The sequence below is a fragment of the Polyodon spathula genome, chromosome 4 (assembly GCF_017654505.1).
Source record: "Polyodon spathula isolate WHYD16114869_AA chromosome 4, ASM1765450v1, whole genome shotgun sequence".
Taxonomy (NCBI): Eukaryota; Metazoa; Chordata; class Actinopteri; order Acipenseriformes; family Polyodontidae; genus Polyodon; species Polyodon spathula.
The window spans coordinates 25,770,665-25,793,675 of NC_054537.1; the positions used below are offsets into that span (position 1 = coordinate 25,770,665).

At 36.9% G+C, this 23,011-nt stretch overlaps 1 protein-coding gene across 2 annotated transcripts in view; it reads right to left on the minus strand.

The window, feature by feature from the left end:
- LOC121314359 (junctophilin-1-like) overlaps positions 1-7,303 on the minus strand; it is a 51,063-nt gene extending 43,760 nt beyond the window's left edge. For both annotated transcript variants that reach the window (XM_041247520.1, XM_041247519.1), the window contains exons 1-2: positions 6,642-7,303; positions 3,845-4,604 (exon numbers count right to left, since the gene is read on the minus strand). In XM_041247520.1, coding sequence (XP_041103454.1) covers positions 3,845-4,604; positions 6,642-7,020 — 1,139 coding nt within the window. In that variant the 5' untranslated portion in view covers positions 7,021-7,303. The remainder of the gene's footprint in view (positions 1-3,844; positions 4,605-6,641) is intronic.
- Between the last annotated feature and the right edge of the window lie 15,708 nt (positions 7,304-23,011).

The window sequence follows — 23,011 nt, forward strand, 5'->3', positions numbered from 1 at the left end:
AAATTTCTGTTTCAAGGTGAGTCATAGCCTTTCGTTAACTGAAACCCTCCTTATCCAAGTGCAAATTAACTCCTGATAAATTAAGACAATTAACTCAGATTTGGTTTTAAATTCCCACACAAACAAATGAAACAGTCGCAAGAAGTACTGCTCGTTAAGGTAGTAACATTATTTCATAAATCAACATCATTTCGGAAATCACATTCAACGACTACCTAATAACGAAATATGCATAACGACCGCTTACAAATGCCAAAATCAATGCTACACACCGATTTCTTGATTAACACTGGAGTTATCATTTATGACCTTTTGGAAATCCTGCCCCAAAAGGCTTCAGAAAACCAAAGGCTATCTTCGCTTAGGTTAGTTATTTAGCACTGCTGATGTAACACCCATAAATAAAAAGGCAGATCATAAAATCCTATAAATATGGTTCTTCCAAAAGTACATACTGCAATAAGTATGCTAGTTGTTCCCCTTTTAGTATAATCTGCTACAGTATATGAATTGCATTTTCAAATAATATCAGTTTGGCACAAAACTGTGGTAATCTACATTGAACCCAGTTGTCGCTTCTTTAGCTAAGCATGGTGATGTTACAGATCTAATGGTATTCTGCTGACTAAGCATGGAAAAAGTTGGACTGCAGTGACACACTTGCCTGTTGAGCAAGTTTTATACAGTGTAAATGAATCACAGTCATGTAGTTCCAGATAAATACAGACAAGAACAAGCACCAGCAGAGATGTGCTTATAAATCACTGGTGCATTTCATTAATCATCAATGGCAGATTTCACAGTGTACATGCTGTACCTGAACCAGATCCATTAGAATGCTGGCATACTGTGTTATCTTACCCCTACAATTAGTGTTCTTCTACCTAATTGAGGCTACACTAGCTAAATACATTATTAGAATAGAATGGGCTCCAGAATGATGACTTTTAAGAACAGTCAGTGTGTTTAGACTGGCTTCTTTTTAGTGATTTAATCATTTGAAATGACGTTTTTAAAACTAAATAAAACTTTATGTTATATTAGATTGGTTATAATATAAAAAAGACTAGCTTTTAAACATGTATTTACACTACTTTAGAGTGTACACTCAAATGCTTTTATAAAAATGTTAACTGTACTATGCTGTGATTTAGACCACACTGACAGAACCCTTACTCCCATTATCTTCTCTCCGTGAAAATAGTCATTGCTACAGATCTACTGAAAACTGTGCCATGTTGACTAAAATGTGAAACACTTTGTATTGATCAGATGTTCACCATGGAGGCTTTAGTCCCAAGGCTTGCAATGGCTCTGCCATACAATAATGCTTAGATGAAGCATTATCATCAGAGTACTGTACTGATGTTGCTACTAGTCATTTCTAGTGTAATTCAATAAAACTGTCAGTCATCAGTCTTAACATGAATGTGTCTATAGGTTGTTAAAGCAAAACCAAACAATATAGGCAAATGCTCAAAATGTCTTTTTATTTCTTTATTTGTGTTAATTCTCTAAATTAAACTTAAAATGAACATGCAATTTCCCAGTTTTCACTGTTAGGTGCAACCGGCTTTGTTTTAATTTAATTACACTATGTAACACAATTTTTGTTCCTGGGTAGTAAGTGTTATTTCCTAATTGCTTATGCCTCAGAAGTATAGAAAATGGCTATTATTCCCCACAAACTTTGCTTTTGTGACCAGGACAGTGATATTTCAAAATATCACTATTTCCAATGGGAAAACGGGCAAATGTGTGCCTTTTCGTTCACATAAAGTCAGAAAAAAACAACATATGAATCCAAATTAACATGTATTTATACTAAAGTAATACAAAAATGACTACAAAAGATTTAGAAGTGAGTAGTTTTTCGAGATTTACGATTATACTGTAAATTTTGAAATATTACTGTCCTGGTCACAAAAGCAAAGTTTGTGGGGAATAATAGCCATTTTCTATACTTTTGAGGCATAAGTAATTAGGAAATAACACTTACTACCCAGGAACAAAAAAAAAAAAAAATAATAATAATTTGTTACACAGTGTTATGTAACAATGTCAAAAGACTGTTATATTAATACTTAATTGTATTTTTTTTTTTAAACAAAAGCCTAATAATTATTATAGTGAGAATAAATAAATCCTGGCAAATGTAAAAGTGAGTGGTTATGCATGTCCTTAAAGAAATCTTCCCAAACTTTGTGACTTTAAAGGAGACCACAGTCACACTTTTAGACTTCCTTAAATATAAATCCAAATTCAAGAGTGATCAGTTGAACAACAGTTCTGTTAGTAGTTCCCTGTTAGTTTTATAGTGTTAGCGATTTAATCCTCTTTTATTTTCCCTTGCCTGTGCACTTGCTTCGAAATATTGCCCTAAGAATTCAAAGTTGTACTGGTAACACTTTTGCTGGTGACCTCGCCATACTGATTCCTAAAACAACAGTTGTGCACATCATTTTTTCTAGGATAGATTTGCCCTGCCTGATGCTTCAATAATTTATAATTAAAAAAAAAGGTGGCAGCAGGTTTTCTAGGAATTTATAATAATGGGAGATGACCTATTGTATAAGCAAAAGAAGAAAATATCACTGCGATCAAGTTCTTGAATATAATCATTGAGCAGGACTGGCTTTTCTTCTTAAAGTTGTGCTTAGCTGACAAATCATTTTGTTATGGAGATTATCAAAATATTTATAGTTTTAATAATCCTTTAGTAAACATGTCCACTCCCATCTTGTATAAAAAAAATCCTGCCAATCACTTCCACTAGTTGCTTCCAACCTAGTATAGTAAGTGTACTGAAAATCCACTAATGGTTATGAACTCTGATAATAGATAACAAAAAAAAAAAAAAAAAAAAAATCACCATTATCGAATCAGGCTGTAAAGCTATTATTATATTAAACTTTTTCAAATATGATGGCTTTTCAGAGTGAGATGTGACAGCTGGAATTCACTGATCCTTTTAATTGTATTTCCAATAGTCCTGTCCCAGCTATTAATAATGCATGTAATCCTACAAATATATATAAAAAAAAAATAAAAAAAAAGTGAATGGAAGTAGGTTGAGAGGTTGAGTGTAATAACATGTTTTCAGCAGAATCTTCCCCATTCCCCATTTACCATTCAGCACTAGGTGCATCAAAGCCTGTTTCTAATACCGGTTAAAGATGCTAACGGTAGATTAGTAAATTAGTCTAGTTTAGTCTCCAGTGTTTTATAAGATCTTAATGCATGTCAAAGAATAACTTTGAATAGTTTGGAATCGGCTTTTAGGGAGATCATACATGTACTCGAGATTGCCTGAATTTATCAGTCTAAAAGGTACATGATCCATCTGTTTGTATAGTGTCAAATATAATACTATTCTAGATTTATTGCTATAGAATGCAAATGTCACTCAGAATTTAATAAGGAGTGCTACTGAAAATTATAACATCTACCTAAATGCACCTACAACAGAAGTATGACATTAGCTCTGCAGCACTTACTTTGGCATGCTGCACAAATTATAAGATTTGAGGTAAATCACAAGTGTCATTAATTAGTGATATAGATACTTAGTTTGGTGTTAGTACAGCAATAACAGTATCAGTATCAGTGAAGCACAGCCATCAGTTTGAGTTCCTTTTCTATACCATCAGTAATTATTCTTCTGTTAAACATAATAAATGGCAATTTAGTATTACATTGAGATGATCTATTTTTTTTACAAAAGCTTGAAAGTATTTTCTTCAGGCGATTTTTTTTTTCTTTTCTTCTGGTTTGTGGGAAAGTATACAGTATACATGGGAAAGCCACACTAAATGAAACTATGCAGCAGTAACACTTTACTTACCTTGAAGCAGCTATTTCAACTTTTGTTCTAGCAATAGCCGCTGCCCGTTGTGCTCCTTCCACAGCTCTAACAGCTTTTTCTTTAGTTTTCGTATTTTTAAGGGGTATAAGTTGCTTCCTAATTCCACGCACTAAAACATTGTTTTTGTACTTTCCTTCTTCCTTTGTGCCATCTGGAAACATTGTGCACCCGTATCCATGCCTCTTGTTGTTCAGCCACTCTCCCTCGTACTTCATTCCATTTGAGCGCTCACTGATGCCAAACCCACTCCGCTTATCATTCTTCCATTCTCCATTATATGTTTCAGTTGTTGTAGCATCAACATGGTCTTCCATCGGGAAATAATCATCAGGTAAGTCCCCATCCCCAAAGCTAATTGTAGAGTTGGCATCACTGGAACTAATGCGACTCATTGTTGCATCGCTCCGAACCGAGCTGCGTTTGCTTGATATAGATGTTCTAGATTCAGATTTTCGAAGCTTCAAACTACCTAGAAAGGAGCCTCTTCTAAACAGGCCCTTTTTCTTACTGGTCATTCCTTCGCTGTCACTCTGAAAGTTGAGCACAAAGCCTCCTCTGGTTCCAGCAGGGCTGTCTGCTGTAATGTCATGAAGTACAGTGCCATTGCTCTGCTCACTGCGAAGTGAAGCTAAGGAGGTTCGAAGGGGTGAACGAATAACTGTGGCCATTCCATAAGGCACACTCTGTCGAACACCGTATCCATGTCTCATTCCTCCAGTCCACTGCCCCTGGTAAGTACCTTTCAGAACAACAAAGGAAAATCAAACTCAATGATACTTAACACAATTACAATTCAACATACAATACTGAGCAAGCACATATTCTATAAGTTCCAATTATGTTACAGTGGCATTGTCTTGTAAAATATAACTGGTGATAACAGTATTATGTGAATTGCACAATAGATATTATTGTAATCCCAGCATTGCTACAGTAAGTGAGTTGGCATCCATCCAATCACAATCTGGTTTCAGGCCTTCATTTCATCCTATACAGAGGGAAAAATTTGTCCTAGCAAAGAAACACCAATGAGCAAAAGTCATAACTGTAACTCAATAGTTGATGATAAACTTGCCACGTCTCCCCAAGCAACTTTGGGCACACCTCTCACACAGGAAAATTAGATGCACACAGTGTTCACACACATCTGCTAATTTAGTATCCATGTTTGCAAAGATAATGATGTAAATATAACCTACTGAACACTAATTCTGCACAATTAAAATGATAAGGCGACAGTGGGCTTTGTTCACGTAAGATGACAGTGTGAACCAATATATGAGATCTAATAAAGACACAAGAGTCCACATTCAATCAAATTCCTCTTTTTATTTAAATTACATGCAAATTAAGCAAATGTTACTGAAAACTTTGCAACAATTTGAGCAGATTTGTGCCTCAAAGTTATAAAAAAATGCATAACTTGATCCATTATTCTCATATACTAAATACTCATATGTGACATTCTTTTGCACAGTTTAGATTGCTGATGTCATTAAAATTTGCTACAAACTGGCATTCTGTACAGTCCTAAATCTCACTATCTGATGCACATCAGGGTAATGTACACCAGTATGGTGTTTTTCTATATAATTGTATCATCATCATCATCATCATCATCATCACCATCATCATACATTAGTATGATTGTTAAAAAGCATTTTGTGAATTACTTTTACAACATCTTGTGAGAAAATTGTGGATTTACTTTTATTTAAACAGCAGAAGTCAATATACTGTACTTGGTTTCCAAAACACAGCAAGCATTTTCGATATAAAAAGTTGCATTAGTATATTGGATGAACAATTGTGCAAGCACACATTTCATAAATACTGAAAACACAATTGTTTCATATTGGATTCATATTGTTTGCTATATTAATCCAACAACTAAGTACAGTCTAATTTCATTTTTTTTCCTTCTAGTCATTGATAAAGTATTTTATTACTCTGCCAAATGTGGCAAAATTAGCCTAATATTTAGTGTGTTTATATATATATATAAAATAAATAGTAACCAAAAAGATGTATGTAACCCCTGGTGCACAACTTGTGCACAGCGGGCAATCAAAAGTATTACGTTAAACGGGAAAGTATCTTATTCCTATAGCCTAGTGTATGAGACCCTGTCTATACCAAAATACAATTATCAAAAGCTTTCGAGTACTGATGTGAAACAAACAAGTGCACATCACTATTTACTTAAGGTTTCTACTTGTTAAAAAATGGCTTGGTTCTAAAGTGTTGCAGATGTGACTATTATTAGCTATGACCTCTATGGAAGAGCTCTGGGCTGACCTGTCCAATTCCAAGCCATGTATCAATAACAGTGCCAGGGTAAAGACTCATTAAAATAACTGTGCTGGTTCCATATGTGATGTCATATACATACTAATCGATGATGTTCAATTTCAGCCCCTGCTTAAAACAAAACATACACGGGCAGTGTTTGATAAGTTTTGACCAAGCTGTATGGCTCAACAGAGATGTGTTAAGCAACTAGTAAATATTAACTTGAAACTTATGTATCCTCAGTAGCCTGCTGGATTGAACATACTTATTGGCACAGTGACAGGTATAGAGCAGACATATGCGGAAATAAATTCCACAAACCAAAATACTTTTTTCCTTTAAATCTGGCAATGCAAACCATTCAGAAATCAGACATGTGTAGCTCAGCATCACTGACCAAGCCAATATTTGCAAAACGTGCACACTGAGCGTTGTAAACATTATCCTACAGCTGTAACGAGAAACATTTAAACAGTCTACATACCGCCATCTCCATAGGTCTCAATGCCATACCCGTCCTGTAGCCCATTACTCCAAGTCCCCTCGTACCTGGCCGGTGTGTTGACGCTTTGCCGGACCCCATAGCGACCCTTAAACCCGTGACTCCACTCGCCCCGGTACAGCCACCTTCCTTTCGTCTCTACGCCTAACCCATGCCTTTTGCCCTGTGCCCAGTATCCTTCGTACATATTCCCGCTGGGCCAGGTGTAAACGCCTACTATCTCAAAGCCGTGCGACCAGGACCCGGCGTACTCGCCCTGGCCCTTGGGGCCGGTGCAGATGCCGTGCCCGTGGGCTTTCCCATCTTCCCAGCCGCCGCAGTATGTGCCACCATCGTCGAAGTCAAACCGTCCGCCCGTCATTCAGAAGAGGAGAGAAATTATACAAAAAGCAGCAGATGCGCGATGTTGTATTTTTGACCACTGCCACTGGGTTCAGGATCAAGGATATGATGAACAGGAGAACTGAAGAATCGTGAAGCCAAAGAACCGGAGTTGTGAATGTGTAGTGTTATGTGTTTATGTATATGTAGGTGTGTGTGTAAATGGGAACAGAGGGTATGGCATTTACTGGAGCAGGCACGCTGCCTCTGCTGCTGCTAGTAGTGACTTCCCCTCTCACTCACTGCACATACAGAGAGGGAGGGAGAGGAGAGGAACCTCAACCAGCAGAGACTCGTCCAATTCCTGACGTCAGACCAAAAGCACCTCCCAGCCCTAGTACTTCAACAGAAAAAGAGGTATGGGATTGACCTGGTCACGTTTCAAAAATAATTTTAAAATTATTATGAACTAGAGCGAGTTTCCACAGCTGCGGTGGGTCAAGGGCTCTTGCTCTGACAATTTCAGACAGGTGCTGAAAGCTGCGGTGTTGGGCTGAGTACTTTGTGATCAGAGTTAGAGGTTGGCGGCAGTGTTTACCCAGACATGCTCCACTACTGAATGCGTGTTCCATGACATGTCAATTTACTGACCCACCAAACCAGCCATCCATAGACTAAGAGCCAACTTTTTTAAAAAGTACTGTACATACAGAGGTTGGGCTATTTACAATTAGGTTTCAGTAATTGTCTACACAGTATACTACAGCGGGAAAGTTTGTATTTTGCGTTGACTATTGCATCCTACATAGTTGTATTGGATTACATTCTAATCCACTGATGGCATTGTTACACAGAACTACTGTTTAAGCACCCTTACCCGGATCTCAGCATCAGATTCAGACCTGAAACACTGTACATAGTTTGTATTGCCTACATGCTACATTACCTACAAATCATTTCGCAACCCACTACCTTTTCCATCTCAGCCAGTCAAGCTACACGTTACAATACCTGAGAGGCTTTCTGGGTGCACTTACTGTATGTAAACATGACTGGCATGCAGCCATCCTTCAGCCCAGCAGGTCTGATGGCAAACTATTCTGTATTTACTGTATGCTTTATTATTTTTTCTTTAGAAAACTATGTGTACGTTAAACGTATAGTGTAGTTTTTTTTTTTTAAATACAGCATAAATACATATCCAGAAAGAAATAGACATCTCACTGACTGTGCAGATAATTTACTTACATTATACATCGTATACAACTATTTACCACATAGCCCTACATTTTCACACTGCTTCACACTGTAAAAGGGAAATGATACCAAGCATCATTCCTTGCATTATGCACTTGGCTCACTATAATGAGGGAAGTACCTTTAGAGCCAGCAAGTTAATTCATGAATGGTTAACTGCGTAGTTGTGAGTAGAGATAGTAGAGACAGCTGGTATATCTGGTATAAATAAAATAACCAAGTGGGTTGTTGGTAATTTGCAGCATGCCTTCTAAAACGGTTTACAGACTGCAGTCAGTTGTGTACGTGCTGAAAGACAAATGAACCAATGCTGCGCAAGAGGAGACTAGTAAGAGCGTCACAGAATTACGAGAATAGAAACAGGAATAAATATGGTCATGGATCTGTGGAGCGGAGTACTCCCGTGAGATACAAATCATACACACAGGGAACACATTCGAAGTTTAATATAGAAGAAAAACTTACGTAATAGATAAGTTGTAACGTCAAATCAAAACTTTAAACCCAAGTAATCTATACCATATTAAGAAACAGTGTACTAGTACTATGCACAAATTGATGTCTAATAAAAGCAATATTATACACCAGCTATTGTCAGTGTGATCTTTAGAATACGTGCTATTTTTGACTTTAGCTTTAAGGAACAAGTATTTATCCAATATGTTTCGTCCAGTGCAACCAGAAAGCCCCATATTTCCTTTTCCCGACGTTTCCCAGTCTAGTTCGGTCCAGTAATCTTGTCACCACACTATAAACACACATACACTAGAACCTTGTGTCTATTGAATAAGCTGTTCTACACTGGTGTTAAATAGAGCAACGGCAGTAAAGTTTAATGAATATCTAACTAGTTAATTAATCAAACCAGACTCAAGCCAATTGAAACGCCTGTCACCACTATATGTTCAAATTTAATATATGCCTATTATTATTTATTATGTGTGTAAAGTTGAATAGCCTCCATTAACTGTTATTTGATCAAAGTATAATTGTTCTGAACCAACAATTCCAATTTTGATAATTGCGTCTACTGTAGGCTAACATGTTTTCATTTTTGTTACATCCTTTGATTTTCTTTTTCAAAAATGTTTCTTTTTTTATTTTATTTTTTTTATATAATATATAGCAGCCCTTCTTTAACACAAGGAGTATTTCCAGGGAATTTTCTTAGATAATTAACAAGTTATCCTAATCAAGATTACTCATGACTTCAAGGTAATATTGCATTCTATACGCTGGTTCCATTTCTAATCATTTTACGGGATGGTATGTCGGTGTGGTTCATTTGTGCGTACCATGTTGAACATTTTCTGTTGCGTGTCTCATCATCAATTTGTGATACATCCATTTGCAAACCAGGTACTGTAAATGACAACTAACATTTGAGTTTGCAGTGCAATAAACAGACATTGGTGTTGGGCTCATAATAGAAAGAACAAGCGATGGAAGAGTGACATCTGCTGGCTAAAATGTGTACCAACATGTACAAACAAGACTTGCTTATTATTAGCTTCCCCCTGAGTGGGTAATCGACATCTAAAAAAGTCAATAGTAAGCATAGCCTAGAAAAAGGCGCACCTGTGCTATTTCATGGGGCATGTACATAGTGCATAAACCACTGGATTAGATCACCACCTGGATATTAGCACAAAGCTGCATGGATTCCATGGTTTCCAATTTACACTTAAAAATGTTATTTATTTATTTATTTATTTGCTGTTTATTTACACATTTTTAAACTGTTCAATACAGATGGTGTTATGTATGTAATAAAATATTCATTTTCGATATTTAAAATACTCAAGTGTTGTGCTGGAAACAAAGCAATGTTTTAAGAACTGTTCTATCTGTGCCACGCATATGTATGCAGTGGTTTTAAAGTAACCTGTTAATAAATGCGTTAAGTTACTGATAAGGTAAATAGTGAACCCGACAGCCATTGCCTTCAGTCAACAAATTAACCATTACTGTACTGTACATCCTACATAGGGTTTCCATATGACTCCTTGTTCTTCGGGACAGTTTGGGCAAACTCAGGCTTTTTAACTGAAGCCCAGATGCATTCTGGTAAATATAGTCCTGCTCCTCTCAAAGAAAAGAGACAGGTAAGTGGTACCAGGATGCATTGCGATACGAATTGAAAAGCCTGAACTGGTACAAACTGTCCCAGTGAACATGTAATCATATGGTAACCCCAAACCACTGATGGTATTTTATTGTTACTGAACTATGGGTTTGCGGGTAACCGTGGGTAGTACAGCTTCTTTTACACAAACATTGGACGCTACGTCTTTAGAATGAACAGATAAACTACAAATACACAGATGCTCTTCGCCCCTCTCATAGAAAGCTGACAAAGAAAATGGCGTCCTCAACCAGCAAGGTGTTACAGGATGATGATAAAACAACATATATTGAACCGATTTCAGAAGAGCAAGACGAAACATGTCCATTGATCAAAGTTACACCAAAAAGGGACGATAAACTAATTCTTTATCACTTATCACCCAGTCCTTCAGTTCTCAGTAGGTGAGCGGTTCCTCAGTTAGAATTTTCAGTACCTGGACTATAGTGGACAGCTCTCAAGAATCGTTCAATGGAAATGATTCGTAATCGTGTCCTTGAACATATTTTCCGTTACAAGAAACAAACACCAACAACACAAAACGAAGGCTTAATATGGATACAGCCTGTATATGTGCCTATTGTGTTAATCGTTTCATTATCCTAAATTATACTTTTTTGATGGTTAAATATATACGTACATACATATAACATGTAGAATGATATGATCGTACAGTAAAATGAGTGAATATAGAGTTTGGTTAACCCTTCATTAAACTCTGCTTTGCAATGCTGTATCACATTTTTCTACACTTTCTTAAGGTGGTAAACCACAGTAGACATTTATAAATAATGTTTATAAGCAGGGGTTAATTTGTAAACAGAAAGAAACCAGATCTCAGGCGACGCAGGTTCACATCCTTGCTGTGCAAATTCGCTGGTCTTCACTGGGGATTCCGGAGGGAGCTTCACATTGGCTATGGTGCTCCTTTTTAAAACAATTATTATTTTTTCTTTATGGTTTATCATTTGAAAACTGCCTAACCCCTGCTTATAAAGTTTAAAAATCAATTTTCAAATATTAACATTAGCAGCATTCATGGGATGAAATGGTGATTACATGTGAAATGGCGATGCGCGTGCACGTTTGGGAGAATTACTCGGGTAAATCAGGTTTGTGGCCGAAAAAACGGCCAAAGAGAAGAATAGGGTAAAACTGATTTACTTGTGTAAATGACGAAACACACAGGAAAATCCACACTCAGTTTCGCATGGAAACCCGCATTTCACCTGTAAATGTTAATGAGCATGTTTAATGTTAACTATAAATATTGCAAGGGAGCAGGTCAGTTGTTACTATAGATTCCAAGACGGCAGAAAGTAGTGGCTGAAGAGCGATTTTATTATTAGCAGTGGTGTCGTTCACCTTAATGAGAATGCGGGCGGCTTTTTTTATTACTGTTTTTTGCTGTGTCTGGTCTTTCATGTTGTATATCTCTTGTGGGTTTACAGTTCTATATAGACCCACTTACCATGAACTGAGTTATGCCCTTGTTATAGTATTAATACAGCTGTTTGAGAATATCCTTGCTGCTTAAATGTCAAATTGAATTAATTCTAGTCCTTTTTTTGAACCCAAACTATTAGTAAATAAAGTTGGTGAACTGGATGTCATGAGCCAGCTCTCTCAGAACTGACCAAATAAAATTGCAAATGAACGAACTGACTGTGTTTTATTTGTTTGCATCATTAATATTTAACTCAACAGTAAATCCAACACAACTTAAAGGAAAAAATCTCTGACAGCTGGCGACTCCTGTCCAATTGAAACTGGCAACTGAGGTAACCTTCACAGTTGCCAAGTTCACTTATAATAAGTAGAATTGGGCTTGTTTTTGAGAGTCACTGGTTGGAACTTGCATAAAGACCCATACATGAGTTTGCTTGTTTTGGGCGTGTTTTAAAAGGCAGTGTCGCCTTTTTTTTCTCGTGAGACTTGGCAACACTGGTAACCTTCCCTGTCTGTCTCACGGCAGCCACTGATTCCTGAAAACATAATTTTGTTGTTGACAAGAGTTTGTGCAGGATACAGCAGGCAGTGACAATTTTGGGAACAAACTAATAATGCACTTCAGTCCGTTTCATCAGAATCCGCCACCTCCCTTTCAAGTGCCCACTACCCGTATTTGCCCAAGCGTGGTGTTGAATGCTTCCTCAGCAGCGGTCAGCCATCCGGACAGTAGGATTTCTAAATCAAAGCCTGGGTAGTGCACACAGCATCACTTGATCCGCTACTGTATAGCCTGAATGAAAGGGATATGTGTGTTTGTGTGTGTGTGTGTGTGTGTGTGTGTGTGTGTGTGTGTGTGTAACGTCTCCTCCAGTTTTCAGCTATGGTGATCTGCAATACCTGTTGATCAGTTTCATTTTATACCTCCGAGTTTATTTTTAATTAATGAGTCGTAAGATAAATTAATTGAAACAGTATTCACTACTAACGACATGACACCCCACTAATAACATTTGAAAAACAATTTGGGCAAGAGCAGTAAAACACATTATTAACCAACCAGGCACAAGGTATTTAGCGTTATTACAGCAGCTTAGATTCATTCGTGTACCAGTTCTCTGCGCATGGAAACCACATTTTCACAAAATTTCACTAGTAATCGTCAAAAACAGCACGAGTATTTTACGCATAGCTAATTTACATGTCAACCTCCACTTGCCTCATTCATTTCCATGACGTCGGGTGAAAAGCCCGGTTTACTCAAGTAAAATAAACTGAGCGAACGGAAACCCAGAAGAGTATCTTAGATGAGACATTTTTCTTGTGTAAAAAACTTGCATGGAAACCCCATGATTGTCACTGATCTCTTTGAGTAAATAAAGCCTCATTAGATGAACATCTGCAGTTTTACAGCTAGGTGTCAGCATTTAGCTAAAGATGGTAATGAATAAACTGTTGTTGACACTATCAGTAAATTGCAGCCCGGGACATCAGCATGTGTATTTCCAATTGTGATATATTTAAGTATTGGTGCCTTGTTGCCAAATGCCATAAAAGAAGCCAAGCAAGTAATGCAGGGTGTATATAGGGTGACATAATCTGCATTTTATGATCTGGGATCAATGGGCACTTTGTAGGTTGAAAACACTGTTAAGTGCAGTGGCAGCAACTCAATGCTTGTTTATTGTGCTTACATGCTGTACACTTAAAATCATACCCTCATCATTCTGTTAGTTGGCCATGAGTTTTCAAAGTGTTTAAATTGTTCAGGAGGGATGCATGATCATTACTCAGTAATTACTGACATCAGAGTCAGTCAGATCAGTTGCCATGCCTATCTTGACTATAACTGACAAAAATCAGGGAGGTGCAGGTTTTGCATTCTTGTGAAGGACATCTAATTTTCTGAAAAGATTCCATATTATAGGTATTTCAAATATTATATCCAACCCAGGTCTCAAGACTTATCATAGTAAAAGTATTATAGGGTAGGATTCATTTCAGATGTTTTAAATCATGTAGTACTTTTTAATTATGTTCCTCTGGGTAAACAAATTCTGCAGACTTTCAAGTTAATGGCAGCTACCTCACTTTCACGGAAAGTGTTTCCCAATGAGAAAATACTGTCATATCATCCCTGCTGGAGTGGCAGGGAATGAGGGCAGAAGTGAGTGTGAGTACAATTTATAATCTGCTTAAAAATGTAAAATGTCAACCATATCACACACTTAAACAGAATTAGATTCCTGAATTCATTTATAAGGTAATGTTCTGCTTTAATGTACAATTTAAAGCTAATGTCAGTTCTAAATGGATGTAGTTAGTCTGTCTGAAAGGACAGACACCGTAGAGGGATACACATATAGCACAATCTCCTCCAAATGCGGGCCACACTTTATTGTAAGGGGAACTTTTTTAGTTTAACCCTTAAACAAAAGTTTACTATAGTAAAAGTGTAGCAAACTGTAATATAGCATAGTGAAAGCACAGTGAAGAATAGCACGTTAATAAACATGGCACAGCAGAGTAAACTAGTAAATGCAGAGTATAACCATGGTGCAAACATTCTGTGAAACTTTTATAAGGGATTAACCGTTAACAACTTCTGTAGCTTAGTAACGTGTTATCATATGTTTTTTAAAAGGTTAGTATTATGTAGTGATGCATGTATAAAGTAATACATACAGGCAAGCTAGACCTGTTCAGCAAATATCAGATCCCTATTTTAGGATTTTTAACTGTCAATCATATCCCTGAAATGGGGTTACATTTGTTTAAAGCCAATTTTATTTAGTCTTTAAATAGGTCAATATACAATATATTACCTATAAACACAAAATGTGCTAGTAAACTAGTTAACAGTAAACAAAAATAAATAAATAAAATAAATAATCATGCCTCCTAAAATAAAGCATGACCCAGATATGAACAATTAAGGCTTTTTTATTTGATTATTCATGCCATATCTTATTGTCTTTCTTTCCTGTGAAGAGGAAGGGAACCAGCCTTGGCTCTGTGGTCAGTTCTTCAGTGTCGCTGATGTGTCGCTAGCGGTTATGCTGCACTGAATGAAGTTCCTGGGTCTGTCAAGAAGATACTGGGGAAACGGAGACCGGCAAAATGTGGAAAGATACTATGAACGGGTCCTAAAAAGAAAGACTTTCAGGAGGTATTGGGGAATGTAAACAATATACTCATATCTGCGGTTTTACCAACAGCTTTCCGCGTTGCTAAGAAGAGGGCCCCCTCTTTTCTGGGAACCGCCTTAGTGGTGGGTATTTTAGGAGGAATATGTTACTTTGCTTTCTAGTACCTTAAAAAAAGGCTAATTAGTGCTAGTTGACATTTTTTCAGTTCAGTGCAAATCTCACTCAGTTTTCTTGAAACAAAATATATCAGTTGCTGCTAGTGTACAAAGAAAATCACATTATTTTTTATTATGTTTAGTAGAGTATACATACAAAATGCATGTAACTCAGAGGCTGCATAAGTGCTGTCTACTTTTTGTGTAATTTATGTTAATGATGTCTTGCTGACATTTATGTCTAAAATGTAATCAGGGCTTTAGAAAACCACTATTTATTTTTGCTTGAAAAACTCCATACTTTATTTTCAGTTTTTTACCACCACACTGTCACTCCGTGAGAAGCAGGTATTAGAACCTAAGCTAAAGTCATATCTGTTGTAGTAAAGAAATGTGTTATGTATGTGTACCTCTTGAATCCACCATGCCTGAACTGCATTATGTAATAAACTGTTATACACATATAGCGGCTTGCAAAAGTATTCAGACCCCTGACCAATTCTCTCATATTACTGAATTACAAATGGTACATTGAAATTTTGTTCTGTTTGATATTTTATTTTTAAACAGTGAAACTCAGAATCAATTATTGTAAGGTGACATTGGTTTTATGTTGGGAAATATTTTTAATAAAAATAAAAAACTGAAATATCTTGCTTGCATAAGTATTCAACCCCTGTTCTGTGGAAGCTCCCAGTTTGCACCGATGAAAGAAATTGCCCTAACGAGGACACAGTTACCTTACCATTGGCCTCCACCTGTGAACCATTAAAGTTGCTGTCATATTTTCTGGATAAAAGCCCCACTGTTGAAGGATCATTGGTAAGGCTGTGAATCTGAAGGAAAATGAAGACCAAAGAGCATTCTACAGAAGTTAGAGATAAAGTAATACAAATGCATAGATTAGGGAAAGGGTACAAAATAATACCCAAGTGTTTGGATATCCCAGTGAGCACAGTTGGATCAATAATCAGGAAGTGGAAGCTGCATCACACCACCAAGAAAAGGACGTCCCTCAAAACTCAGAGCTCAAACAAGAAAGAGACTTGTGAGAAGCCACAGAGAGGCCAACAATTACTTTGAAGGAGCTAAAGAGTTCAGTGGCTGGGAGTGGAGTAATGGTGCACCAGTCAACCATATCAAGAGTTCTGCATAACACTGGTCTGTATGGGAGGGTGGCAAGAAAGAAGCCGTTACTCAAAAAGTACCATCTGAAAGCACGTCTGGAGTTTGCTAGAAAGCATGAGAGTGACCCAGCTGCGATGTGGGAAAAGGTTTTGTGGTCAGATGAGACCAAGATAGAGCTTTTTGGCCAAAACTCAAAGCGCTATGTGTGGCGCAAACCTAACTGCAGCTGCCCATGCCTCAAGACACACCATCCCTACAGTAAAGTATGGTGGTGGCAGCATCATGCTGTGGGGATGCTTCTCATCAGCAGGAACTGGGCATCTTGTTACAACTGAAGGAAGAATGGATGGAGCAAAATACTGGAAAATACTGTAAGAGAATCTGCTTCAGTCCGCTAAAAAACTGAAGCTTGGGAGGAAATTCACCTTTCAGCAGGACAATGATCCCAAGCACAAGGCCAAAGCAACATTGGAGTGGCTCAAGAACAAAAAGGTGAATGTCCTACAGTGGCCCAGTCAAAGTTCTGATCCTAATCCCATTGAGAATCTGTGGCACTATTTGAAAATTGCGGTCCACAAGCGTCGTCCAACCAACCTGAACAACCTGGAGCAAATCTGCCAAGAAGAATGGGCCAAAATCACTCCGACACTTTGTGCAAAACTGGTACATCCTTACTCCAAAAGACTTAAAGCTGTTATTGCAGCGAAAGGTGGTAGAATACTTATGCAAGCAAGATATTTCAGTTTTTTATTTTTCTTAAAAATATTTCCCAACTTAAAACCAATGTCACCTTACAATAATTGATACTGAGTTTAAGTGTTTTAAAATAAAATATTGAACAGAACGAAATTTCAATGTACCATTTGTAATTCAGTAATATGAGAGAATTGGTCAGGGGTCTGAATACTTTTGCAAGCCACTACGTGTGTGTGTGTGTGTGTGTGTTTGTGTGTATATATATATATATATATATATATATATATATATATATATATATATATAGTGTTGAAAGACAAGTTCCGTGTGGTCAATATATGGAACTTTGTACAAAATGTAGTTACAAATACTGAACCTAATAAAAGTAAAACATCAGACTTTAGTATCTACTTTTTTGTTTGTTGTTGAGTCTCAGTTTGAACATGTTACCTGCTATCACCTACTAGAAAATACTTAACAGAATGCCGTACTAGACCACACTGGGTATTTTGTACAGGTTGGAAGCAGGTTTTTTTTTATATATTGGCTGGAGCAGACCAAAGCATACTGGGTCAGATTATCCCCACAAAGACAAACACAGATTGATAAATTAGAAGTTCAGCTAAATTAATCAGTAGTTAAAAGTTCGAAAGGGAGAATAAATACTAAATTCAGTAAATTACCTGTATCAACCCCCCCCCCCCCCCAAAAACAGTAAAATATTTAGTATTATTTCTCAAATATTGAATAAATAAAAAAAAAAAAAAAAAAACACACACTCAGTCACACAGTTACACAATGACACAGTCAGTACATGAAAGGGAAAATAACCAATAGTTTAGTTACTTTGATTAGAGATGTGTGAACCAGTTCCACAGTTTATTGTGACGGTGTGGAAGAGATCAGGATACCCTGTTCTAATCTTCAGAAACGGATTCCGAAATCTAAAGTATATAATGGTGTATATTACTAACTTTAAAGAATGTGTCAGTTAAGATCTGAATCTCATGATCAGACTCCTGTAACTTCTAATTAAAAAATACACTCACTGTTCCATTTACTTAACAAACATGACCCTGCTAAACCATGAGTAAATAAAGCCTCATTAGATGAACATCTGCAGTTTTACAGCTAGGTGTCAGCATTTAGCTATTTCTCCTTTGTGGGTGACAGACTTAACACTGAGCTCTAAAATTAAATTTTCCTTAAAAAAAAAAAAATTATTAATAATTTATATATATATATTATATATTACTATTTAAACAACTTTTTATTGAAAAATTTTCTGGAAAACTTGTTTTATGAAAAATTTTTGGTGCCAAACAATAGTTAATTTGTATCTGAAACTTTCAAAATAAACAGTGTAAGAATTTGTAACACATGAGTATCACACTTGTTACAGTGATTAAACGTGACATTTTGCTAAGACAGAACAGTAAAACAAGGCAGAGAATAAAACGAACATCATTTTAGCGTAAAAACACTACATCATAAAAGTGTGTTTTGTTTTTTGACACTTGGTGCTTCCCTTACAGAGCTACGCAGGTCATTCCAGAGTTTTGGGGCCCTATAGCTGAATGCTCTACCACCTGTGTTTTTTTTTTTTTTTTTTTTGGTAATTTGTGGGACAGTAAGCAATCTGACATTCCGGAAGCCAGTACAGAGATACCAGCACAGCAGTAATGTGATCTTGTCTCTTAGTCCTGGTTAAAATTCTAGCTGCAGCATTTTGTATAAGTTGTAGTCAAGATATAACATGGCTATGAGTACCAGAGAATAGAGCAATACAATAATCAATTATAGAAGACACAAAAGCATGCATCTCTTAGTATCTGAGTGGAAAAGAATATTTCTCAATTTGTCGATATTTCTTAGATGATAAAAATACATTTTAGTAATATTCCTGATGTGTGTCTCAAAAGAAAGATTAGGGTCGAAGATCACTCCCAGATTTCTAATTTCATCTGCAAGTTCATAAGAGAAGCCACCAAGGAGTGAATCAGACATATTACAGGATTGAAAAAGTTTTCAAGCATTGTAGCAAAGTGGTTAAGTGAATACAGATGCAGGAGTAATGTAGTGCGTGAGTAAACAGACAGAGTTATAATCCGATTGCAGACAGGTTTTATTGTTGCTTGAAAGGGGAGAACCCTAGAACTCTGAGGCACCTCTCTCACTTCAAAAAAGAGGTAGGGAAGAAGCAATGCCAAATGTTTTTGCTCTTGAATTACAAAATGTCTCAACATCTGCTTCAAGGTATGATTAAACAGCTCCACAAAACCATCCATCTGTGGATGATAAACAGATGTCCTGATGGAACGTATTTTTAATATTTTATATACTTGCTGTAACATTTTAGAAAAAAAGTTGGTTCCATGATCAGTCAAAATCTCCTTGGGGATCCCTACTCTCGCCATAATCTGCACTGACTCTGTGGGTATTGCAGCAGCACTAGTGGCCGTCATTGGAACTGCTTCCAGGTATCGCGTTGCATAATCTACCGCCACTAATATATTCATATACCCAGAGTCAGAAGGTAGCAAAGGGCCCACTATGTTCATTACAATGCGTTCAAAGGGGGTGGAAATATTCAGCATTCGAACCAAAGGGGCAGGGTGCACTCGACCAGGAGCTACTCGCTGGCAGTCTGGGGAACCAATAATTGTGTTGCAGGCTGTCCTGTGCCTGCAGCTAGGTTTACCCTGTACAGTAATTGCCCCTTGACACTGAACTGTGGAAATACTAGTGCCCCAGAGCCATCAACATCCTTACTTTCAATAGACCAGACCTTTTCCCAAGCGTGCACTATTGACGGGTCATTATGTTGGCCACACACAATGTCCATGCTTGAGTACCACATCAATCATGCAAGGCCCTCCTGACCATTTTCCCCTCACTTACCTATTTCAAGTGCCCAATTAGATGCAGCCATGTCACACTCCGTAGCAGCGGGGCATGACCTGGCCAGATGGAGGGTGGAGGCAGGCTCCGTGTGTCTGTGTGTGTATGTACACCCATCATGTTCAGCCAAAGCTGCAGGTTTTTATACATGCCACCATCTCCAAATCACCAATAAATGAAGCCGGAGATGGCCACATTCTGCACGACACTCTTAATATGCATGGTCAACAGCGAATCTGTCAGTATCATTTGCTGCCGACCATACATTCTCAAGTGGAGTAGTCTGGCAGAGAAGAGCTCCAAACATCGCCCCCTGCCAAACCACATTAAACTAAAACAATACCATACACATTTCTAACATGGCTTTGCCCTGCTCCATATTTACATGCAGGGCTCTTCTGCCTTGCTACAGGGTCTATTCATATGATCTTTATAGTGGTGGACTGAAATAGTCAGCACCCGTTTATCCGCCTCGTTAATCTGTCGGTCAGCGTTGTAACAGATTGATTCTAGTAATATAAAATACTACAGTTATGGCTAAAAGTCTAGTGTCACCTAGAATTTTAGGATTGAGACAAAAAAAACCAAACATATTTTGATCTTTTATTTAACATTGTGTATTCAAATAAACTGCACAATGATATTGCAAAAGTCTACCGAAGCCATAATAATAGTACAGTATCTCATGTCAGATTTCGAAATGTTTTTTTTTTTTTTAACTTGTCAGTTTTTTGTTAAGCATATATGGAAAACTACAAAGCGGTATGTAATTCAATATGTTAACGTAACACTATTCAGCAGGTTTCATTTGACTTTAGTTAATTCTATAGGTTGATGCAAAACTTTTGGCCATAGCTGTACATATAACCATCACATGCTGTTTCTGACTATCTGTATTATTTGTTACACTAGCACTGTATTGCTTGTTAATAACTGTCATTTATCCATCCCAAGATACGCGCCTGGGTGAAAAACAAATAAAGAGGTGGGAATGTGCATGCCAGCAGTTTAAGTAGCCTACTGATATTTTGGTATGTTGCTTTATCATGTAGGTTTTACTGGTTGAAAAGCCATTAGAGAGATCTGATAACTAACTGAACAAAGTTAAAAGTTACAGTACTGTATCATTTCTGATATTGCATTTGATAAAGTAAAAGTAAATACTAGCTGATATTGATTTTTTTTTTAATTATTTTTTTGGTTCAGCACTGTAATCTAGTGGACATTTCATAAAACCGTTACTCTCATTTATCTGTCAGGGGTGAGGGGAGGTCACATAAAAATAAAAAAAAAATAGATTGACTGTAGTGATGTTGTCTAAAATATTAAATAGAGCCTCCCCTGTGGTTTTTTACATATTTGTAAGACAGAAATACACTACAGAATCTCATGCACTGTTTTGAAGGGTTCATTGTATGTTTAAAATAAGTGTTATGAAAGTTCACAATAACAAGCCACTGGTCTGGCTAAAACCAATCTTATCATGGTTGTGTACATAGCAGTGTGAATAAAATAAAGGTTGAAAGTACATAGGGAGATAGAGTTGGAGCTGTAACATATAAATACTCTGAACCTAGATTTATTGGGCTATTCAGGATATTCAAGATGACATCCTTCACTCCTGTTCCTGAAAGAATGGCCTCCAGTTCAGGATGATATTGTGCACCTATTCTGTAACTGTTTTTAAACATGATGACCATTATATCGTGCCTAGAGGTATAATTGCAATAACTGTGTTTCTGTATTACTAATAATGTTTGAATGTAAATCCTTGAATAATGTCAGCTTAATAAGTAAGTTTGATTGACTTTACTCACTGTTGTCAAGTATCATTAATAACATGGATTAATTCAAAGTAAAACTAAAATAATTGCTTCCACACACTTAGGGTTTGATGTTTGATCTTAGATGTTAGGGGCCTTATTTGAGTGCTTCTTAACATTGTCGGTATTTGGGTTCTCCACGGTCTAGAGTGGCTGAAAAGAGTTATCTGGTACCACACAAAGACTTGTTCTCAGTTTGCTTGCCTTGCACACAGGTCAGTCTCAGCAGTGTCTTAGAGCATGTTACCTGCAGCAAAACAGGTTAGTCAATAGATGAAGAAGCTGGTTGATAATGGCAGAAATGAAGATGTTGAATGGGGCTGTGGATAATTTTGCAGGTTTAAATCACCAAGGTAGTTCAGAAAACATCAGCTAAAACGAAGATTTCTTACAATAGTACTATTTATGAAATATATAAATAGATAATTCTAAAAAAATCTCACGCAGCAAAGATGCACTCTCACCCTCACTTGCTGTTCCACTTTGTAAAATGGAAAGGAGTCACCGACAATGTGTACAGCAAATCAGCAGACATTTCTTTAGCGCAAACCTCACATTTCAAAGTATGTTTATATGAACACAATACGTTTTTACATTCATGAAACTGTTCTAGGCTGTTATTATATAAGTCTACAATAACGTTTGGGAATAGGGCCAGTGTCTCATTTCCTTCCTGAGAAATAAATGCTAAGATGAACACTTAATGTTACAATCACGGATGTTAAATGTAATTTCAGAATTTCAATAGAAAACTGCCAGTTGTTTTTTTTTCAAATTACCATCCTATTGAAAATTCAAATGGCCAACTGTCTGTTTCCTATTAAAAAGCTGAAAGGGCAACTGGCAGCTAGTTGGTTGTTGTTAGGAGGCTCTTACCTGACCTTTGCGTAACACAGTTTTATTTAAAGGTCGAGCAATAGTTATAGATTGATTGGGCATTTTACAGTAAGCCATTCATTATCTCATTTGCATGTAAACATGTCAACCAATGTCTACCTAATAATCTGCTAGAATGGGTTGTTTTCTTTGGATGAGCACTACTTGTAAACTACTGTTTTCCATTTGGGTTGGGTTTTAGCAAAGACTAAATGCACTAAGAGTTTGGGAACCTCTGATTTAAGGGTATATTTGTGTAACTGTGCAAAGATAATCGGAGAAACAAAGTGCAATTGGCTCTCTGGAGTGAAAATGAAACTGTATTTGGTAAAAAAAAACAAAAAACAAACAAACCATAACCAGAATATAGAGAGCAGTGTTAGCTATTGAGTTTCACAGAGATTAATGCCTTTATTATTACTGAAATGAGATTGTTACTGTTAGTTGTAAAAACAAGAAAATGTCAGAATTT